At 44.0% G+C, this 18,607-nt stretch overlaps 1 protein-coding gene across 3 annotated transcripts in view; it reads right to left on the reverse strand.

Moving 5' to 3' along the window:
* Positions 1-17,841, reverse strand: part of LOC144696384 (tetraspanin-33) — a 54,138-nt gene extending 36,297 nt beyond the window's left edge. The window contains exons 1-2 of one of the 3 annotated variants that reach the window (XM_078567595.1): positions 17,722-17,820; positions 17,344-17,564 (exon numbers count right to left, since the gene is read on the reverse strand). Coding sequence is in view for 2 of the 3 variants with exons in the window: in XM_078567594.1 (XP_078423720.1) it covers positions 17,606-17,662 (57 nt within the window). In the remaining variant the exon portion in view is untranslated. Of the gene's footprint in view, positions 1-17,343; positions 17,565-17,605 lie in introns of all 3 variants that reach the window. The other 2 variants (XM_078567594.1, XM_078567596.1) reach the window with 2 other exon arrangements.
* Positions 17,842-18,607: the final 766 nt, after the last annotated feature.

Raw genomic sequence — 18,607 nt, forward strand, 5'->3', positions numbered from 1 at the left:
AAGACATTAACCTTTTCATTATTGATTATAGTAATATAGTATTATTGCCAGGCTTGTATTGCTTCAATTGGTGGACAGAATCAAGGAGCATATGTCCAGCAATGATAGCGCTTGGTATTCATAGCACTTAGCCTAGAGGATACTGGTATTCAGCCTTGCAGAATGCTGGAGCATGTGGATAAGAATTACTAACATTAAGAAGGGATTTTTTTTCTTCAAATGCACAGATGAAAGTTAGATGCGTAGAAGAGTTAATCAGTAAAACAGAGTCACATGTCATGATGAAAACAAATCCCACTTGCCCTGAATACATCTCATGTGGACCAACATGGTGGGTCAGTGAAGAAGACCATAAACTACCGCATTCTTCTATTTTTCCAAGAAAAGATGGTTTAAAGGTATAATGTCCCTCTGAGATTAAAGCAGTAATATCAAGAAGTGAGTGATTTGAGTCTGGGAATGCACTGCCTGAGAGTGTGGTGAAGGTCATTTCAATCGAGATATTCAAGAGGAAATTGGGTTATTATTTGAGAAGGAAAAATGTACAGGACTACGTAGGGAATGGAACTAGAAGAACTGCTCCTTTAGAGAGCCAGCCCTAGATGGGCTGAATAGTGTCTTTCTATGCTGTAACCATTCTGTGAAGTGAAACTCAGCCAACCATTCATAATGGGCTCAGCTTAATAACAGTCCTTGGGAAATGTCAACCTTGAAGCCTATTGAAACTGCAGGAACATATGTTTTTTCCTAAGTGACACCAGATGGCCTGTCAATCAATGCACTCCAGCAGCAGGTGTCTGTTTCTTTTACTCTAACTGAAAGCTGTAGCCTTTTTTTTTTCATGTTTAATGGGCTGGTGATTTAAATCACATCAGGTCATGACACTTAAACAGATCATATCCCCCCCCTTCAAGAGTGTTTACGTCTCCATAAAATTGTGGTTCCCACACAGTGGGTTAAGGCCCTTGGATCTGTGAAAATGGAGTCTGTTTGAACTTAGCTTTAATTCCAAATGGCCCTGCTGTGCCCAGATTTCAGCATCCAGGTCCCGCCTGCCATTTTTAAAGGCCTCTGGAGCTGGGCCAGCTCCGCAAAAATCCGACCCTTAGTAACCTAAATCTTCCTGTTGGCCATAATGTACATAAAATAGAATGGGTTACCATCAGCAATCAGACAATCCAGGTCAGCATGTGGCAGAAACTCAGCTCATATTCTCTTGAGTATAGATAATTAAGGAGTGACCTGATCGAGGCGTTTAAGATGAACCAATGAGGTGATAGGGTAGGTAGGAGAGAAATCTCTGGAGGGAGTTCAAAATAAGGGGGATGACTTTAAAGTCAGCACTAGGCTGGTCAGGGGTGATGTCAGGAAGCGTTGCTTCACACAAAGGGTATTAGAAATCTGGACTCTCTCTTCCAAGACTGAGGCTGATAGATTTTTGTTAGGTACTAAGGGTTACAGAACCAAGGCAGGTAAATAGAATACGAAACAGGTCAGCTATAATCTAACTGAATGACAGAACAGGCTTGAGAGGCAGGGTAGCCTACACTCCAGCCAACATGTGAATGCATCTGGGCTCATGTTTCATCCAAACGATGTAGGTGATATTTTTATTGCCTTAGAGGGAGGGAGGGAGAGTATTTCAATAGTCCAGCTATGAAGAAATGCCAGATAAATGGGTGAACATCTTTGTCTGATGAATGCATAGGATTGTGTTTTCCAACACTATTCCGACAGTTTTGTAATCTGTATGTAGACATGAGCCAGAGTACAGAGTCTCCAATTTCTGATGGCCATGATATGGATTAAGCAAGGCTGGAGCTGGTGGTTTGTACAGAAAGTCTTCAGATTAGGATATTGTGCCTGTGTCCAAACTCTCAGATCTGGCATCAAAGTCGCTTGGACAATGAGAAAAAGTTTTTAAAAATCATGTTTGTTGTGGCTGATGAACATTATTAGTGCCAGGGGTTAAGTTTTTAATTTATTTGATGTATACTAAATGAAAGACAAAATAAAACTTGATGAAGGCAAATGGTATTAAAAGGATTCAACAGAGTAAAAGGACAGTGATCTTTTAAACATACTAACGTAGATCTGTGAAAGTTTAGTAGCAGTTAGCTGCGATAGTACAGTAATATTAACCCTCAGCTCCTATCTGTTAATATGATAGCGTGACCTCCAAATCAAAGTATATTTGAATAAAGGGACACTATTGCAATTGTATGTGAAGAGGAAACATTTAGAACAAACAGCTTTCTCACCCTAGTGAAGAGATAAGCAAACAAGATACAAGGAAGTCTGTTTAACTTCTCTTGCACCACAACAAAAAGGGTTTTAGCAACATCAGAGTAAAGCCATAGTGTGGGAAAGTGGAACCCAATAACAACAACCTGCAATTCTATAGCAGACTAACATAGTAAAATGCCCAGGGCATTTCATAGGAGTGTTATCAAATAAAATTTGACACTGAAGTAGCTATTAGGATAGGTGATCAAATGCTTGGTCAAGGAGTTATGTATTAAAGAACATCTTGAAAAAAGCAAAGTATTTTTTCTTTATTCTTTCATGGGATGTGAGCATCGCTGGCAAAACCAGCATCTGTTCCCCATCCTTATTTGCTCTTGAACTGAACATTTCAGGGGGCAGTTAAGAGTTCAACCACATTGCTGTGGGTCTGGAGTCATGTGTAGGCCAGACCAGGCAAGGATGGAAGATTTCCTTCCCTAAAGGACATTAGTGAACCAGATGGATCTTTAACACAATTGATGATAGTCTCATGGTTACTATTACTGAGACAAGATTTAGATTCCAGATTTATTAATTGAATTTAAACTCCACCAGCTGCTGTGGTGGGATTTGAACCCATGTTCCCAGAGCATTAGCCTGGGCCTCTAGATTACTAGCCCAGTGATTTTACCACTATGCCATCATGAGGAGAGGTAGAGAGGTTTAGGGAGTGAATTCCAGAGCTTAGGGCCCAGGCAGCTGCAGGCACAGTGGTCAATGGTGGAATAATAAAAACCAGTGATATGTAAGAGGCCAGAATTGGTGGAGCTCAGATATCTCAGAGGGTTATGGGGCTGGGGGGGCTGGGGTGGCTCCAGAGATAGGGAGGGCCATGGGCATGGATGGAATTGAAAACGAGCGTGAGGATTTTAAAATTGAGGCCTTGCCGGACTAAGAATCAATGCAAGTTAGCGAGCTCAGAGTGATGGATGAATAGGACTAGGTGTGATTTAGGATGTAGGCAAGGTTTAGATGAGTCCAAGTTTACAAAGGGGGAGTAAGGAGGCTCTCCAGGAGAGCATTGGGATTGTTAAGTCTAGAGGTAGCAAAGTCATGGATAGGAGTCTCAGCAGCAGATAAGCTGAGGCAAGATATAGAAATGGGAGCAGGCAGTCTTGGTGATGGAGTGGCTATGTGGTCAGAGGCTCACCTCAGGGTCAAATATGACACCAAGTATGTGAACAGTTTGGTTCTGTCTCAGACAGTGGGCAAGGAGTGGAATTGAGTCTGTGGCTCAGGAACAGAGTTTGTAGTTGGGACCAAAGACAAAGGCCTAAACTTTCCAGTCCCGCCCACCATAGGAATCATCACAGGTGGAATGGAAAATTTGACAGACCAGCAAAAGGCCCGTTGGCTTCGGACGGGAATTTCTAGTCCCGGGGTGGGCGGGACCAGAAAATTCTGTCCAATTTGGTGGAATTTCTTCTCAATAGTGGAAATTGGACAAGCAGCATGACAAATAAGAGGCTGTGGGAGGGGTGGGGGTGAGAGAGTAAGGTAGAACTGGGAGATGTCAGCATACATCTGGAACAAGACCAGATGTGTCCATGATTGATTGTCACATAGACTGAACTTTGAACAAACGACGAATAGAACCCAGTGAAGCTGAGAAAGTGTAGCCGTGACAAACTAGGATAATGGAAGTGTGTGAGGGATGTGGAACAATACTGAGGAGAAGGGGGTAAACTCCGCTTGATAATGCAAGGCATGTGCTCTTGCTGGTAGTCGAAAAAAAAATTGGGCCTTGCTCCATAATGCTGTACACCGAAGTTTGTCATGTTGTATCTACTGTGTCCAGGTGACTGATAGCAGCAGACAAAGAAACCGTGCAGTCAGTGTGTTTTGAGAAAGATATAAACATGGAACCTTGGTTAAAGAAAGTTAGTATTGGAAGCAACCTCAACCTGTGATACTCCTAGTCCCAGATTAATCCCTTAGTGGTGAGCATATGGACACATTGGGCAGAACTTAATGATCCCCCCAGAGGTGAATTTGAAGTTTGTGGGGAGGCATTTGATCGGACAGGAGGGTACGGGGTGTGGGGGGTAGCAGGGGGGGTAACTCTGCCATTCCTGCCTCCACCCAATTAAGTTTGTAGCAGGAAGGCTTGTGGTTGGCCTTCCTGCCTGGACACTAATTGAGGCCCTTAAGTGGGGACCTCATTTCAGTGCCGCTGGTGTTTAACCAGTGGCAGGTGGGGACTTCCCGTGTGGGGAGCCCAAAAAGAATAACCTTTGTCGGGTTTTCCAGCGGCTTCCCGGGATAGGGTATTGGGGAGCAGGGGGTGGTGGTGCAGTCCTTCGTTCAAAGGCACTCAGTGCCTGACCAAGGGACCCAGATTCAGAAAGGGGGTGCTGGCTGAGAGCCACACCCCCCTGCCCTTTCTCCCAACCTCCCTCACTCCCACATCCAGCGACTGCCTCCCAAGACCTCCATTGCACCCTCACTCCCTATAGCCTGGGTCCTTTGGCAATCCTAGGCCTCTCTGGGTGCTTTACTGGCAGTGCTGCTGGCAATGGAAACCAGCCAGCCTCTTATTAGCAGGCAGCTCTTGGCGGGTGGGGTTTCCATCCCCAGGATCCTGAATCCAGGGAAAGCACAACACTCGCCAGTTAAGTGCCTGAAGGGCAGTTAATTCCATTGGGCCTTCTCCAATGGATGGGCCTTCTCCAATGGTTGCAACGCAGGATTCCTGCTGGTTCTCTAACCAACAGGTGAGACCCACATTGCCAAAATTAAATTCAGCCCATTGTTTGCCTGTATTAAGTAGACGTGCTGCCCAATAAAATTTCTGTCAAGCTTATCTGCTTCTGGGTCTCAAGCCATTATTCGCAGATTGTGAATCACTCTGACAAAACCAAGCGGCCGCATTTTGTATGGATTTAGCTCCTTAGAGCTCCTTAGCTCTTAGGACTGGCTTGAGCTGTTTGTCAGTTGTCTCCTAACTACTGCCTTGCTTGTTGCATCTGTCCTGCTAACCAAGTCTGAACTAGTCCCAGTCCCAGTGCCAATGGCTCCACGAGCAGAGCCCTGTTCACCACCCCAGCCGCACCCTGCCACATCGGTATGAGAGCTTGTTCTCCACCCAGAACAATCCATAACTAAGACTGCACTTGCCATTCAGGGATTAATAGCATGAAGCCCAATCAGTAGCGTGTTAACCCTACATGACTTGCGAGGTCAGCTTCATTTGTATAGTATTGGAAATTTTCTAGGAAGGAGGTGGAAGGTGGGAAGGGGAGGAACCACAGGTAAGAAGCTCTTAACAGTTATGAGGTGGGGGAGACCACTGACAATGCCAGGTGTGTCCCTGAGGTGTAGCTGGCCTATCATCAGCAATGCCCTGGAGTGTTGGGCTGGTTTGTTAGAGTCTGTCACTCGGGGTTACCTTGAAATCATTTGAACTTCAAAGAGATCCAATATCCCTCACCTGAGTAACATGGTTGTTAGATTGTTAGACAAATGCCAATGTAGGTTTGAACCCTGACTGTGTGGACACACACGCACACACATGTGCAGATTAGACCATAAAATGTGTAATAAAGAACAAGAACAAAGAAAAGTTCAGCACAGGAAAAGGCTCTTCGGCCCTCCAAGCCTGCGCCGATCATATTGCCCGTCAAACTAAAACATTTTGCACTTCCGGGGTCCGTATCCCTCTATTCCCATCCTATTCATGTATTTGTCAAGCTGCCTCTTAAACACCACTATCGTACCTGCTTCCACCACCTCCTCTGGCAGTGAATTCCAGATACTCACTACCCTCCGCGTAAAAAACTTGCCCCGCACATCTCCTCTAAAGTTTTCTCCTCTCACCTTAAATCTATGTCCCCTAGTAATTGACTCTTCCACCCTGGGAAAAAGCTTCTGACTATCTACTCTGTCCATGCCACTCATAATTTTGTAAATTTCTATCAAGTCGCCCCTCAATCTCCGTCGCTCTAGTGAGAACAATCCGAGTTTCTCCAACCTCTCCTCATAGCTAGTAACCTCCAGACCAGGCAGCATCCTGGTAAACCTCCTCTGCACCCTCTCCAATGCCTCCATATCCTTCTGGTAATGTGGCGAACAGAATTGCACACAATATTCCAAGTGTGGTTTAACCAATGTTCTATACAGCTGCAGCATGACTTCCCAGCTTTTATACTCAATACCCCTACTGATGAAGGCAAGCATGCCATATGCCTTCCTGACTACCTTATCCACCTGCGTTGACACTTTCAGTGACCTGTGGACCTGTACAACCAGATCCCTCTGCCCGTCGATGCACTTAGGGATCTGCCATTTACTGTATAATTCCTACATGTATTAGACCTTCCAAAATGCATTACCTCGCATTTGTCTGGATTAAACTCCATCTGCCATTTCTCCGCCCAAGTCTTCAACCGATCTATATCTCATTGTATCCTTTGACAATCCTCTTCACTATCTGCAACTCCTCCAACCTTAGTGTCATCTGCAAACTTACTAATTAGCCCAGTTACATTTTCCTCCAAATCATTTACGTATACTACAAACAGCAAAGGTCTCAGCACTGATCCCCGCGGAACACCACTAGTCACAGCTCTCCATTCAGAAAAGCACCCTTCCACTGCTACCCTGTGTCTTCTATGACCAAGCCAATTCTGTATCCATCTTGCCAGCTCACTCTGATCCCGTGCCACTTTGCCTTCTGTACCAGTCTGCCATGGGGGACCTTGTCAAAGGCCTTACTGAAATCCATGTAGATAACATTCACTGCCCTTCCATCGTCGATCATCTTTATCACTTCCTCGAAAAAATTGATCAAGTTAGTGAGACATGACCTCCCCTTCACAAAACCATGCTGCCTCTCACTAATACGCCCATTTGCTTCCAAATGGTACTAAATCCTGTCACGAAGAATCTTCTCCAATAATTTCCCTAACACTGATGTAAGGCTCACCAGCCTGTAATTTCCTGGATTATCCCTGCTACCCTTCTTAAACAATGGAACAACATTGGCCATTCTCCAGTCCTCTGGGACCTCATCCGTAGCCAGTGAGGATACAAAGATTTCTGTCAAGGCCTCAGCAATCTCCTCCCTTGCCTCCCTCAATACTCTGGGGTAGATTCCATCTGGCCCTGGGGACTTATCCACCTTAATATTCTTCAAGACGCCTAACACCTCTTTTTTGATCTCAACATGATCCAGGCTATTTACACACTCTTCCCTTGACAAATCGACCACCATGATCCTCATGACAATAGAATGGACACACATCTTATCCCAGGGAGGAGTGGTCCCACCAGTTGTAGGCACAGAGCTTCAGCAGAGAAAGCCCACAAGCCCATCTCCTGGCACCTGGCTATGCAGTAACACCTACCAGCAGAAAGCCCATGCCCTGATGCCTAGCTAGCAGGTAATACCTACTAGCAGTTAGGAAGAACCCACTTGGGTGGATTGTGCCACTGAAATTCAACCTAACCTTTCTTTGAGAACTCACCCCACCTTGAAACAGTTTTGCATTGAAAATTTCTACCCTGTTGTTTCAGCACCACATTTTATGTTGTTTTCATAGGAAGGTAGGACTTAGGAGCACGAGAAGGTCTTTGGTGCCTCAAGTCTGCTCTGCCATTCAATACGATCATGGCTGATCTGATTGTAGCCTCAACTCCACTTTCCTGTCTGTCCCCCATAAGCCTTGACTCCCTCATCGATCAAAAATCTGTCTAACTCTGCCTTGAATAAATTCAGTGACCCAGCTTCCACTGCTCTCTGGGGAAGAGAAGTCCACAGATTAACAACTGTCAGAGAGAAAAAAATTCTCTTCAACTCCATCTCAAAAAGGATACGCCTTATTATTAAACAGTGTCCCCTAGTTCCAGTTTTCACACAAGAGGAAACATCCTTGCGGTATCTACCCTGTCAAGGCCCTTCAGGGTCTTATATATTTCAACAAGATTACCTCTGATTCTTCTAAACTCCAATGGATACAACCCAACCTGTTCAACCTTTCTTCATAAGATAAGCTCCTCACCCCAGGAATGAGGCGAGTGAACCTTCTCTGAACTGTTTCTAACAGAGTTATATCCTTTTTCAAATAAGGAATACTATGCCACAGGGAAGTTATACTTGTACATGGCTCTACAAGAGAAGAGCATAACCACAGAATTAGAGCTGTCCAGAGTCTTACAGGAAGTAGGCCTAACATTGAATGAAAAATGTGAGTTTGCCAAACCTATGATCAAATTTCTAGGTCACATAGTACAAGCCACTGGAATCACAGTTGATCAGAGAGTTTACATAACCCAGGAACAATACTGATCTTCAGAGATCTCCTGGGATGGTCAAGCAAATAGGCAGGTCCTACCAAATTTAGCAGAGGTCAATGAGCCTTTGAGACAGCTGTTGGGACAGGGTCAACAGAGGTGCTGGAACCTGGACCAGAAAAATGCTTTCAATAGGATTAAACAACTTTTAATTTCCTCTGAAATTGTGGCACATTATGACCCAGAACTACCGACATTAGTAGCAGGAGATGAACTGTCATCAGGTCTGGGGGCAGTATTATTTCACGTGCAAAGAGACAGCAAGCATAGACCAGTTTTCTATGCTTCAAGGTTACTCACAGAAACAGAACAACGATATGTGATATGAAAAAGAAGTGTTAGCAGCAATGTGGACATGTGAGAAATTCTCGGACTACATTAAGGGCTTGTAGTTCATAAGCCATTAGTCACTCCTTTGAGCATGGAAGAAATTGCAAAGATGCTGCCCAGAATCCAGCGGTTCAGATTAAGATTAATGAGATATGACTCCATAATAGAGTATGTTCAAGGGAAGTATCAAACAACAGCAGACACTCTGACGCGGATACTATCAGAAGGAACCAAACAAAAAAGGTTTACACTTCATCGAGGAGATGGAAGCATATATATCCCTCATTACTCAACACTTACCAGCTACTGTTAAAAATGTTGCAGGAAGTAAAACAAACACAACAGCAAGATTACAAATGCCTCCAGATAAGTGAATATTGGTTGGAAAGAATGCCAGTCTATATCCCCAATAATCCAGTACTATGCCAGTAATTTGAACAGTGCAAGCCATCGCCATTATTGACGATTTACTAGTCTTCAATGAGAGAATAGCATTTTGGCTTGACATTCTTCAAGGGCTTCACCAAAATCACTTAGAGATAGCAAAATGTTGTATGAGAGCCCAGCAATCAGCTTGGTGGCCAGACATTACTCGTGCTATAGAAGAAATTATTTCTAATTGTCTTACGTGTGCAGTAAACAGCCAAGAATAAAAAGAACCACTATCACCTTTTATTTTTCCATCAAGGCCATGGGACTGCCTGGGAATGGATTTATCTGATTTTAAGGGGAAAACATTCCTTATTGTCACTGATTACTGCTCTAGGTGGATTGAAGTAAACAGATGGAATAGCATCACGGCAGAAGCAGTCACTCAATCACTGAAGAGAATTTATGCAGGGCATGGCATTCTGGATATTGTGGTGTCAGTCAATGGGCCACAATTTGCTCATGAGTTATTCCAAGATTTTGCAAAGGAATAAAGGTTTGTTCACGTAACTAGTTCACCTCATTATCCTCAAGCAAATGAAGAAGCTGAGCAGGGTGTATAAACCATCAAAGATTTGCTAAAGAAGAAGAATGAAGACCATAATCTAGCGCTTCTCAGTTACTGAACCTCAGAGACAAGACACAATCATCCAAAGAGCTCCACAATAGAGGTCATACCGGATAAGAAGGAGAAACTGCAGAGCCTTAATATCCTTGCAGAGAAAGCCAGTAGAAACTTAGGCTTACTACTCAGATCCTGAAGGGAAAGAAGAAGTCAGACAAAGCTCTGCAGCCACCCAGGATAAGAACACTCACGCTGACAGAAGGGAGAGCACAGAATATCCTCAACCTCAGAAAGAAACCAGAATGAGGTCAGGGACCTCAGAGACTAACCCTGTGAAGTTGGTGACTTTAGGGGAAGATGTAGGAGGATGTAAATATGACAGGGATAAAGACATGGGGGAAGATGTAAAGTAAAGGGTTAACATCAGAAGCATACATGTTGTTGATGTAATAATCAGGTAAATTCACATGATTGAGTAACAGAGATCTGGAGGTAGGAGAATCTCCAACCTCATGCAGCGGTCCCGATATGTACATAGTAGCTGTAAATAAAGAGTAATGGTTTCAACAAACTACAGTCTCAAGCAACTAATTTGGAGAGAATAGGAATACCCCAAAGAACCCCGTCTAGACCCTGAACACACGACGAAAGAACTGATGCTCTGTATGCAGAGGGGAATACCTGTTTTTTGCAGCAGCAATATGTGAAAGGATAAAAATACATTAAGAGAAAGTACTTAAAAGCTTGACAGCATTCAAAATGGAAAAGATTTGATAATCAATACAAGCTTGAGGAACAGCACCTCATCTCCAATTAGGCACCTTACAGGTTTCTTGACTCAACATTGCCCCAGATTATTGCCATGACGGAGACCATCCACCATCGTGGCAAAAATGACAGATGAGCCCAGAAATTCCAAGTCCCACCCCTGAACATGGTATTTCCTATTTTCACGGGGGTGGGACTGGAGTTGGGATAGGTTCGATCATGCATGGTTTACCGAGGCAGCTGGCCATTTAAATCACCAGCTACCTCCACTGAAGTGGGATTTTGGTAGCCAGGAGTATGAAACCCAGAGTTTGCAGATTAGACCAGGCAAGAGCAGGTCCAAACTTGATTGATTAGTTAGGATAAACAGGGTACCACTTTGGAGAGATAAAGTACTCCTTTGGATATGGTCCTGGGACACCTGTGGGAAAAATAAGGCACCCTTTGGGATTATTAAAAGTAAACATGATTGTGCATAAAAAGTGCATGAACTCATTGGAACTATAAAAGCTGTCAAAGCTGTTAAGGAACTGTCAAATATGTCAAAGAGCTGTAAAAGGATACTAGATGAGTTGGCATGGAGGGAGTAAGGGCAAAAGGTGGTGGGTGGGGTCATGGATTGATGTGAGTTGGCACTAAATTAGCATGGGGCTATATAGGGCCTTGAGTCTGTGGGGGACATAGGGGCTATGAGGGGCATTGGGGGTTAGAGGGGCATGAGGTACCATGGGCATGGGTAGAGGGCCATGTCTTTTCTTTTGTTTCAATGATGCACACAGGCCGTCGGCATTGTAGCTGAGCTAACTTAATTGATAACACATTTTCCTAACATGAATATATCTCTGCAGTAACTGAATTCTATCAAGACAGGTTTCAACATGTGCTATCTGACCTTCAACCCCCAGGTCAGGTGACCCTGTAGAGAGTACAGAGTGCCGTATAGTATATAGTGCTGGAATCCACAATCAGCTATTATCATGACATTTCCTTTTTTAAAAAAACTTTTATACAACTCAAGTACACAAAGTCTCTTATCTATTCTTTCTCACTCTGTTTTGATCAGTCTGTTTTGTCTTTTACTCATCTCTGTACCTCTGTGGTTTTTTCACAATTTTTCCACTGGATGTTCTGAATGGTGACAGAGGTGATTTTGAAGGACAAGGGGCCTTCTCCAGCTCTGTGTCACTATCACCCCTTAGATAGTTTTCAGGACTCAGGCTTTGTCTGGTTATCTGTTGCTTCCCTGGTGCATTCTGGTTTCTGATCTTCAGCTAGACTTTGTGGGTCAGAGCAGGGACGTGTTTCATTTGTTTTCTGTAAGAATTTCCGGTTTCTCCTGTACTGTTGTCTATTTGGAGTCTGCACTCTGTAAGACATTGGTTCTCCTGTGATTCATGTGACAATAGCAGGATTCCCAGATCCCTTCATGCTGAATCCTCAATGTCTCTCCGATGTTTAAGTCAGGAAGAGGTCAGATCAAAGCACTGTTTCTGCTTCTGCTGTCTCAGTTTGAGTAGGTCCTGCACACTGTAGCTCACTGGCTGTGGAAATAACAGGGCACAGTTGGAAGCTAAGTTCTAAATCTTCTCCCCATCAGGAGCTGTGCTGGAGAAGATCCAATGCTCTCTAATGGAGTATTCCTGAAATCCAGCAGAGCCAGGTAGGGGTCTCTTCCGTCCGCCTTTGCCTTCTTCAACAGGTGTTTTAAGGTCTGCACGGTACATCCCAGCATTCCATTGGATTGTGGATATTTGGGACTTGATGCAGTCTGGCAAACCTCTCAGTCCTGTACAAATTTGTGAAACTCAGTGCCTGAGAGTTGTGGACCGTTATTGGAGATGAGCACTTCAGGTATGCTGTGGTGAGTAAAAATTGATTTTAAATGATTTATGACACTGAAGCTCTTACTATCATTTCTCAGCAGCACAGACTCAAAAAAACTTTGAGTAATAATCTCCTGCTAGTAGATACTCACTGTTGTCAAATGTGAACAAGTCCACTCCAATTTTCTGCCAGGGCCTCTCTGGAACACTGTGTGATTGAAGTGGTTCTTTTTGTTGTGATTTACTGTACTTTTGGCACACTGCACACGCATTCACCATTTCCCCGATTTGTGCTCCCACTCCAGGCCAATACATTACATCTGGAGCTCTTCTCCCGCATGTTTCTATGTCGAGGTGACTTTCATGTATGTGCTGCAGCATTTCTTTCCTCAGTGTTGCAGGAATTATGATCTTTTCTCCCTTGAAAAATATTCCTTCTACTACATGAAGTTCCTCACGAAGGTTCCAGTGCTCTTGTACAGCAGAAGGGGCTCCGGTCCGGTGTGTGGGCCAGCCAGTTTGCACAATCTGCTGCAGTTTTCTCAGGGTGACATCGTTCTTGGTCACTTCCCTGATCTCATCCAGTTTGGTTACAGCCACAGGTAAGTTCTTTGTCAGCATGTGAGCCTCTGCTTCCATTTCTTTATCCTCTTCCTCCGTGATGGGTAGGTATGCACGTGACAGAGTGTCTGCGATGGACATTTCCTTGCCCGGTTTGTATCTAACTCTGACCTGGTACTTCTGCAGACACATTAGTGATCTTTGGATTCTTGGTGGTGCACAGTTCAGGGGCTTTTTAAGTATAGCTTCCAAAGGCTTATGATCAGACTCTATCTCCATATCTTTACCATAGACAAACTGATGGAAGCATTCTAGGCCAAACGCAATTGCTAGCATTTCTTTCTCTATTTGGACATACCGCTGCTGGGTTTCAGTCATTGCCTTTGAAGAGTATGCCACTGGTGCCTCATTTTGCAAGACGACAGCTCCCAGGCCAGCCTTTAAGCATCCACTGAGGTCTTGACCAGCTGACTGACATTGTAATACTTTAACACTGGTGCCTGGGTCAGTGTTTTTTTCAGACTGGCCAAAACTGCCTGGTGACTTTGTTCCCAGTGCCATACCACATCATTTTGTGGAAGTTCTCTAAGAGGTGCTGTCAGGTCTGACATATTCGGAATGAATTTCCCAAGATAAGTCACCATTCCCAAAAACCTCTCAAAGTCTTTCTTACGTTCTTGGGGTGACATGTTCACGACTGCTTCGATTTTACTCGGGCCCGGCTTCAGTCCCTCACTTGTTAGCACATGTCCCAAGTACTTGATTTCATGAAGACCTATTTTGCACTTTTCCTTCTTCAACTTGAGGTTCCTTTCTCTAGTTCTGGCCAGCACCTGCCTCAGTCTGTGGTCGTGCTCCTCTCGTGAGGCTCCCCAGACCAGCACATCGTCAATATAGGTTTCCACACCCTCTAACCCTTCAAACAGCTGCTTTACTGTTCTGTGGAACACCTCCAGAGCTGAATTAATACCAAAAAGTAAGTGTAAAAACCTGTATCGCCCATATGGTGTGTTGAAAGTACAGAGATAGGAGCTGCATTCATCCAGCTAGACCTGCCAGAAGCCTGAACTCACATCCAAGACTGAATAGTATTTAGCATCAGCTAGTTTACACGTGATTTCTTCTACTGTGAGTAGCTGGTAATGCTGTCTTTATACTGCCTGGTTTAGGTCTCTGGGATCCAGACTGACTTGCAGGTTCCCATCTGATTTTTCTACAATTACAATTGGATTAACCCGCTTTGTCGGTTCTTCAATTTTCTTGATGATGTGAAGTTTCTCCATTCTGTCCAACTCTGTTTTCAGTCAGTCTCTCAGCATTACTGGTATTTTCCTGGCCGGGTGTACATTGGGTATTACAGTTTTGTCAATCTTGATGGTGTGCTCTCCTTTTAGGCAGCCAATCCCCTGGAACGCATCTTTATACTGGCTCAGGATGTCATCAGTGGTGATGATCATTATTCTCTTGATTAGCTTCAGATTTTCACAAGCTTTGATTCCAAGAATGGGTTTTGCATCAGTTTTCACCACCAGGAATGGAAGTGCTTGAGACTGTTTTTTGTGGTTCACTTTAAGTGTGCACTTGCCCTTTACAGCAATTTTTTCACCTGTATAAGTAGACAGCTTCACTTTTGTTTTAGTTAGCTGTTTTTCTTTGCTTATCTTACAATACAGGCTCATGGGGATGACATTTGCTTGTGCACCTGTGTCAAGCTTGAAATTCACCATCACGTTGGCAATTTTTAAATCAACCTTCCATTCTTCTGCTATAGAATTTGTTGTTACTGCACCAACAAAAAGTTCCATTTCAATGTCTGTGTCATCATCTGCAGTTGTGTGCACTTTCTTCAATTTACACATCTGAGTGAAGTGATTTAGTTGATCACAGTTCTTACACTGCTTTCTGTAGGCTGAGCAACTACGTGGTAAATGCTCTGTTCTGCATTGGCTGCATTTAAATGTTTTAATAGCAGTTTTGTTCTTTTTACGTTCAGACTGTCTATTTGTTCTTTCCCGGGGCTGGTTCTGTTTGACTGCATCTAACTGCTTGACCGTGTGCGACTTCTGTCATCTGTTTAATCTGGAATTTCATTGTCTCTGCTGCTCTGCTGATATTTATTGCTTTCTCCAGCGTGAGATCAACTTTGTTCAAAAGCCATTCTCTCAGAGAGTCATTTGTGATTCTGCAAATGATTCTATCTCGGATGAGTGATTCTTCAAGCTCTCCCAAATTCACACGATTTAGCTCATTTTCTCAGCTCAGTTACATACTGACTAACGTTCTCACTGCCTTGCGTGCACCTAAAAAATATTCGGTATCTTTCACATGTGATATTTTTCTTGGCCTTCGAATTTTTCCATTCTTTCTTTCAAGTCATTTCGTTTCTCATCACTTTCAAACGTGAATGTGTATAGACTTCTAGGGCTTCTCCCCCTGCTAAGTGAAGAAAGGTTGTAGACTGTACCTGAGGGTTTTTATTATCACTGCACGTCACTGTGAGGTACAGCTCGAATCGCTGCCAGAACCTCCTCCAGTTTTCGGTGAGATTACCCTCCAAACTGGGCTCAGTTGGTGGTTTCAGAAACTCCACTGTTGTGTTTAATTTACTTCTGACACCAAGTCTTGTTTTTTGTTTCAATGATGCACATGTAGCTGAATTAACTTTATTGATAACACATTACCCTAATATAAACATGTCTCTGCAGTAACTGAATTCTATCCAGACAGGCTCCAACATGTGCTATCTGACCTTCAACTCACGGGTCAGGTGACCCCATATCTAGCACAGAGTACCATATAATATCTAATACTGGAGTCCACTACCACAATCAGCTATTATCATGACAGGCCATGGGGGGTGAATACAGGGGCATGGTTTGGCATAGGGGGCCATGGGGGGGTGGGTAGAGTGGAATGGCTTGGCATTGGCATCAATGCTTTGTTTCTTTACTACTACTGTTATCACTCCCTCTGCCTTTTATTCCATGACATCTTTGTTATTTAATCTCTTCTTCCCTCTAACCTATCCAGACCTTCCCTTTGTTCTTCCTCCCCCTCCCCCCTTTCGACAGCATAAAACCATGCATTAATACTTTTACATTTACCAGCAGTTAAAAGGCTTGCCACAACTAATCGCTGTATTCCTGACAAACTCCCTGGTGGAGCCAAGAGCCAGCCACAACGATGCAAATGGCCCCAAGGCTGTAAAATCGTCAGAGTCCCATCAACAGCAACAATAACCACAAAAACGTGTGATTGTATAGCATTAGTAAAATGTCCCAAACTGCTTCACAAGATTATGGAGCAACCTGGGAAACAGTGTGACAGAAAGGTTTAGGGTGGGAATTCCAGAGCTTAGGGCCAAGATAGCTGGAGACACAACAACCAATGGTGGAGTGATAAAATCAGGGATGTACAAGAGGCCAGAATGGAGAGCGCAGAGTTCCCGGTGAGCGCAGAGATAGGAAGGGAGGCCATAGAGGGATTTGGACAGGAGGTTTTAAATGGAGGCTTTGCTGGATCAGGAGCCAATGTAGGTCAGCAAACACAGGGGTGGAGGGAGGGGCAGCAGAGTTTTGAATGAGCTCAAGTTTAAGGAGGGTGCTGCACCAAAGTTCTATCCCAAATCCAGAAAATCTATACCTGTTATACTTCCAGTGAACAATATTCACTATGGTGAAGGGGCCAGTTAGCTCAGCTGGCTAAGAATGTGGAGTGTAGAATAACACCAATAGCATGGGTTCAATCCCATACTCTGAGGTAACTCTTGGGGCCTATCTCCATGTCTTGGCCCACAGTGATATTGTGGCATAAGCCATGATTAGTAATCCTCAGTGGACTGCAGCAAAGGGTGAAGTGGAGAAACTCTCTGTACTGGCCATCAACTGCAGCTGCCAAACTACCCAGATGCCTTGGATTCTCCTTGCCTCTGGTTCCTGCAAAAGCAGCTGAGAGCGCAGTGGGGGTGCGGCAGCAGCACACAATTTTCCTCCATTATCATCAAATTCCTTAGTGTTGGTTTAGCTGTAAAAGGTCTGACCTTTGAACTAACTTACTGTTCAGACGTATTCGAACAAGGAGGAGTCTACCACTACTATGTTTGGTGCCTCCTGCTGAGGTGCAGCTTTACAGGTACTAAAGTATTTCGGGTACCTCTCTGAGATGGCTGTTTTCAATCTGTGTCCCTACATACTTTACTGCAAGGTCCTGAGTTGATTCCCCAGGTTTTGCTCAGTCAGTCTTAGCTAGGGTGATGATAAGAGAGTTACAGGACTTGGACTAAGAACTCACCCACAATTCTCAACCCTGAAAATCATCCAAGAATCTTGCTAGGATGTGCGTGTAATCACCCCGGATGATGGCAGGATTCCTGTGATGCTCTCCATGGTTAAATAGCATACCCACATTCACATCCCAGGCTCCGACTCGGAGAATGACCACCTCGCCTAGGCACTAGAGGGTGGCGATCGTTGTGGAGTGAACACTAGCTGCAAAGGAAAAAATGGTGGAGCCTGAGAAAGGGAAGGAAAAGGGAGTGCGTTCATTCACTTACCCAGAAGACGTAGCAGAATGAGAACAGCGTATATTTAATTAGCCGGCTTGTCCTCATCTTCCGATAGCACTGACAGCCAATAACTTCAGCCGTGGAATTATACTGTTTATTCCTACTCCATTCAGTGCAGACTGGTCAGAGGGAGCTGCTCACACCCTGAGGAGGTGATCCTGTCTTAAAGCTGGGGAATATTAATGATTGTTCTATGTACAAACAGCAGATACCAATCAGCAACTTCCTATCCAAGACAAATTGGTTGAGCTCTAATGCTCACTCTCATGGTAAGAATGAGTTAAAGCACTGATTTATCCACTTAGTATATCCGTTTTTAGTCCAACTCTCACTTGCTGAGGATTGAGGATTGTCAGAGACATACCTCAACATTTGTCAGTTCCTGCATTCCAGATTATGTAAAAACAGCAGGTCTGGATTTGCTAGATACCAACAACAACTCACCCATCAAGCAGTTATCTCAGTGTTTGACATGTGACAGAAAGCAGAACCCCCTCAAGCCTGTAACTTTAAAACTTCCAACATGTATCACTTTTTATATTGGACTTAAATAGAAAAAATTGAATGTAAAACGGATTATAGTTAGCTCGGGCTGAATCATAGGGGATGAGCAAGTTAGCATCTGATTGGAAATTAGGCGTTGCAGGAGGATCTTCAGTGAGCTATGCGTTGGGGTGAACATCCTGTATTTAAGTACTCAATTTATCCTCATTGATGCTGTGTAGGGGAGGATGGAGATGCGGTGGCATACTGGCATTGTCACTGGATTAGTATTCCTGTAAACCCAGGGTAACTCTCTGAAGACCTGGGTTCAAATTCCACCACAGCAGATGGTGAAATTTGAATTCAATATTTAAAAATCTAATGATGATCATGAGCCCATCTGGTTCACCAGGCCTACATGTGACTCCAGGCCCACAGCAATGTGGTTGACTCCTAACTGCCCTCTGAAATAGTCTAGCAAGCCACTCAGTTCAAGGGTAATTAGGG

The sequence above is a fragment of the Cetorhinus maximus genome, chromosome 22 (genome assembly GCF_964194155.1).
Source record: "Cetorhinus maximus chromosome 22, sCetMax3.hap1.1, whole genome shotgun sequence".
In the NCBI taxonomy this organism is placed as follows: domain Eukaryota; kingdom Metazoa; phylum Chordata; class Chondrichthyes; order Lamniformes; family Cetorhinidae; genus Cetorhinus; species Cetorhinus maximus.